At 65.0% G+C, this 3715-nt stretch overlaps 1 protein-coding gene and 1 long non-coding RNA gene across 4 annotated transcripts in view; one reads left to right on the top strand and one right to left on the bottom strand.

The window, feature by feature from the left end:
* Positions 1-338: 338 nt before the first annotated feature.
* Mast3 (microtubule associated serine/threonine kinase 3) overlaps positions 339-3715 on the top strand; it is a gene marked incomplete at its 5' end in the record, with an annotated part of 17467 nt that continues 14090 nt past the window's right edge. For both annotated transcript variants that reach the window (XM_013507267.1, XM_013507266.1), the window contains 1 exon segment: positions 339-386. In XM_013507267.1, coding sequence (XP_013362721.1) covers positions 339-386 — 48 coding nt within the window.
* Positions 757-2602, bottom strand: LOC102017268. Of its 2 annotated transcripts, none has more exons than XR_001231949.1 (2): positions 2436-2602; positions 757-2054 (listed from the first exon to the last, which is right to left on the bottom strand). It is a non-coding gene; the product is annotated as an uncharacterized LOC102017268 (long non-coding RNA). The 2 variants fall into 2 exon arrangements; XR_001231950.1 differs by having other exon boundaries at positions 757-1938.

The following is a 3715-nucleotide window of genomic DNA, read 5'->3' as shown; positions in this document are numbered from 1 at the left end:
GCCGACGCCGCCCGCTGATCGCGCCACGCTCCGGGGCCCGGGCCTCCCGCAGGGCGTCGGCAGCCAGCGGTGTAGACGCAGCGTAGCCTGGCCATGAAGTCCCGCAGGGATAAGCTGCACATCCCGGCCCTGACCCTCGAGTGAGTGCCCGCGGGCGTGGGGACCCGGGAGGACCCGACGTCGCCCTGCCCGCGTCAGCGCGCCGCCTCCGGGGAGCCCTCCCGGGCCCCCGCGGTCGGATCCGGATCGCGCCGCACGCGGGCGCCGCCAGGTCACGGCCGCCTCTCTCTTCGCAGTCTGTCCCCGAGCAGCCAGAGCCCGGCGCTGCTCAGCCCCAGCAGCCCCTGCAGCCCCTGCAGTCCCTCGCTGGGCCTGCACCTCTGGAGGTGAGTGATTCACGGCCTCAGTTTACCCCACCCGCGGCCCTGCTGCCCCTCGGGCGTGGTGCTACCTCGGCAGGGTGCTACCTCGACAGGTGGCTGGGCGAGGTGGAACTTGAGCTGTGGCCCAAGGACTCTCGGGCAGGTGCGGGGTTCCCAGGCTCCTGAGACCTGGGCGGGAGCAGAATGCTCAGCCAGGCCCAGAGACCAACCCCTGTCCCGGCTGTCCAAACTGAGGCTCAAAGGTTCTGGGGCCTATGGAAGGTTTGTGCCACCCTCCAGGACAGTGTTCACTTGTGTGCCCGAGGGAATATCGTGGCTTCCTTGTGTGTTTTGTTTGGCAATCATTTACACTTTAGTATGAATAAGCTGCTTAGCTGTTTCCATTGGCTTTTAATGAGAAGAGAGAGCAATATGGAGCCCACAGTCGGTGCCAGGCAACAGGCAGATACCCTCGTGCAAAGAGCAAGCACTTAGTAGGTGCCTATTGGTGCCAGATGCGGAGAGCATAGATGTGAGCAAGAAGAAAGCTGTCTCTGGGGGGGTTCTCAGTCCCCAGGGAGAGGTGACCCGTGAACACAGGGATGGATAAATGAGACATTTTCCAGTGGGGACCGGCCGGAAGGTGACATGTGGGCTGCGGAAGATTGGTGCCAGCCGGTGTGAACGTCCTGGGGCAGGTTTTTCCAGCCTCTTTGGCTGCCTGCACGGGGAGGTGTCTGGGGCAGGGGTGGGTTTGCTGAGACTGGGGGCAGGTGGAGCAGCACCCAGGCCGAGGGTGGGGGCGCTCGGGGACGTGGCCTGGGAGCCGCAGGAGAACACGCGGGCCCGGAGCCTCAGGGTGCGTCGCCCAGGGCTCCTGGCAGTGTCAGGCCACAGCCCGGAGTGCTTGGCCTCTGCCAGGCCTGGACAGCGAGAGCGGGAGAGACCTCGGGTTGCCAGCCGCTGAGTGGGTTTTATCAAGGGAAAAAGGAAGCAGAGTTTGGTGCTGGCGCAGAGGTCACCAGGCGCCCCCGTCGCCACCAGGGGGCAGCAGAGCCCCACGGCCAGGGTCAGGCAAGGAAGCAGGTCCCTGCCTCGGGGCTTGGCCCTGAACGGAGGAAGTAGCATGCACTTCTCACTTGGCTTGTGTTCCAGCCCTTTACACTTTAGTATGAATGAGGCTCTCAGATCCTAGCAGTAAACCCTGACTGACCCTCCAGGTGCAGGTGGGCCTGGCCTCAGACCCTTTGCACATGCTGCACCCTCAGCCTCACAGCTCCATCCCTTCTCTGTCTGCGGAGTCTGCACCAGGCCTGCAGAAGGGAGGACTCCCTGCTCTGCTACGTCCCAGATCCCACTCACATCCATGGCTGGTGTGTGTTTTCGGGGGCCCCCGGCCAGGGGTGTGGCCTCACATCTCAAATGATCGCCCGATTGTGTTAACATGCACACACTGGATGAATGCTGAGCAGCCGCAAGGCTCCATGGGCCAGGGGGCATCTCAGTGGTCGGAGGCGACGGCTCCTTCTGGGGCCTTGAACGCCACGGCAGGAGGAAGGCGGAATTGCGAGCTGAGCTACGGGGTGCGGGGCAGGAGAGGCACGGACAGCCTGGAGGCAGGCGGACGGTCTGGACTGACTTCAGGTAGCGTGGGGGTCGGTACACCGACCGAGGGCTTCGCCGTTACAGCCCCTAGCATGGCAGAGGGCAGCAGCCGCCAAGGTCACAGAGCGGCCTGGGGCTCCAGACCCGATCCAGGACATCCACGCAGCGGCGTGGGTTTGCAGAACCGGCCCTGGCGAGCCCTGGAGGGTGTGTGAGCGTGGGAGGGCACCCTCTAGTGGGCGCCCGAGACCAGCCTTCTAGGGCGAGTCTACCAGCAGCCCCTGAACCTCCTCAGCAGATGGGGAAACTGAGGCCAGGTGGGTGTGGGAGGTGCAGGTGCTGGGGATGCCAGCGCAGTGGCAGTGGCGTTGTCCGGGGGCCCCTGTGGCTGTGTTCTGCGCATGCGCAGAAGTGTCCCCGCCCAGATTCGGTGGTGTCGGCCTGCGGCGTGGGTGGCTTGCACCCTACCTGGGGCCCCAGGGCGGGGAGGCGCCGTCTCCTGTCCCTGTTCTTCACGTGTCCCCCGGGGCGCAAAGCAGATCCAAAGCCTGGCACTTCAAGCCTGTGATCCCAGCACTCTGGGAGGCTGAGGCAGGAGGGTTGCAAGTTGGAGCCCAGTCTGGGCAACTTTGTGGTTTAGCGAGATCCTGTCTCAAAATGAAAAGTTTACAGCGGGTGGGGATGTCGCTCAGAGCCAAGGCCCTGGGTTCACTTCCCAGTGTGGGCGGAGGAGTCCCGAATCCACACTTTCACCGTCCTGATCTAAGCCTCAGTGTCCTCCAGCACTGTCCATCCCCTCACTGGTCTCCTCCCACTCCGTCCTGCCCCCTGCTGTCCATGGCAGACACGGATGGAATCGCTCCCTCCCTGCGGCCCTCCGCCACCCTCCATGGCTCCCGACCCCCATGAACCCGTGGTCGGCTGGGCTGCGCCTCCCTGGGGCGCCGCCACCCCTTTTCTCCGCACTGCGTTTGACGTGTCTTGTGTTGCTGTTCCCGCGTCTTCTTTGACCCCAGACTGGGACCTTGAGGACAGAGTTTGTGTTGCCTGCACGTTGCCGGGTCACAGCGTTCAGCGCCCGGCCAGGCTCAGGCAGTGTCTGTTGAGTGAATAAATGAGCGGATGTGGATGTTCGCGCGCTGGGTCTGGGAAACCTGGGTAGGAGGATGGGGCTCCCTGGGTGGCCCTGGGCATGGAGGAGACCTAGCAGAGCCTGTGCCTTGCACAGGGATGGGTTAGGGGTACACACTGCGTGGAGACCCCCGTGCCTCGGTTTCCTCCATGTTAATCTCATGTTCGCTCACATGTAAGGACAGTGAACAGGTGCTTGTAGGCCTCATGCAGCCCTGACTCTGGCCTGTTCTCTGCCGTAACTGCCGGCCGAGGATACCGAGGCTGGAGAGGGCCCCGGGCTCCGTCACCACGCACAGGTGGGACGTCAGGGCTGGCGCCGCCCTCCGTGCCGGCCGGGTGCCCCAAGAGCCCCCGGGCTGGAGAGTGAGGCCAGGCAGACCCAAGCCAGGCTGCGCGGCCGGGGAGCTGGATTTTGCCACGCCGGATTCGGGGCGATGGAGCCAGACTGCTTGGGGGGAGCCAGAAGGGGCGTGGTGGCAGGAACAGGGGAGGGCGCTGGGCTGGGGTCCGTACGGAGTTGGGGGCGAGGGAGGGAAGGGCGGCGACGGGATTCACGGGGCCAAGGCCCCCCTGCCCGCGTCCCAAGCTGCCCTCGCTGCCCAGGCCCCGCCCCG

Source organism: Chinchilla lanigera, unplaced genomic scaffold (genome assembly GCF_000276665.1).
Source record: "Chinchilla lanigera isolate Chin_1 unplaced genomic scaffold, ChiLan1.0 scaffold00123, whole genome shotgun sequence".
NCBI classification, from domain to species: Eukaryota; Metazoa; Chordata; class Mammalia; order Rodentia; family Chinchillidae; genus Chinchilla; species Chinchilla lanigera.
Note: the sequence above shows the minus strand (reverse complement) of the source record. Positions and strands in the feature narration are given on the sequence as shown.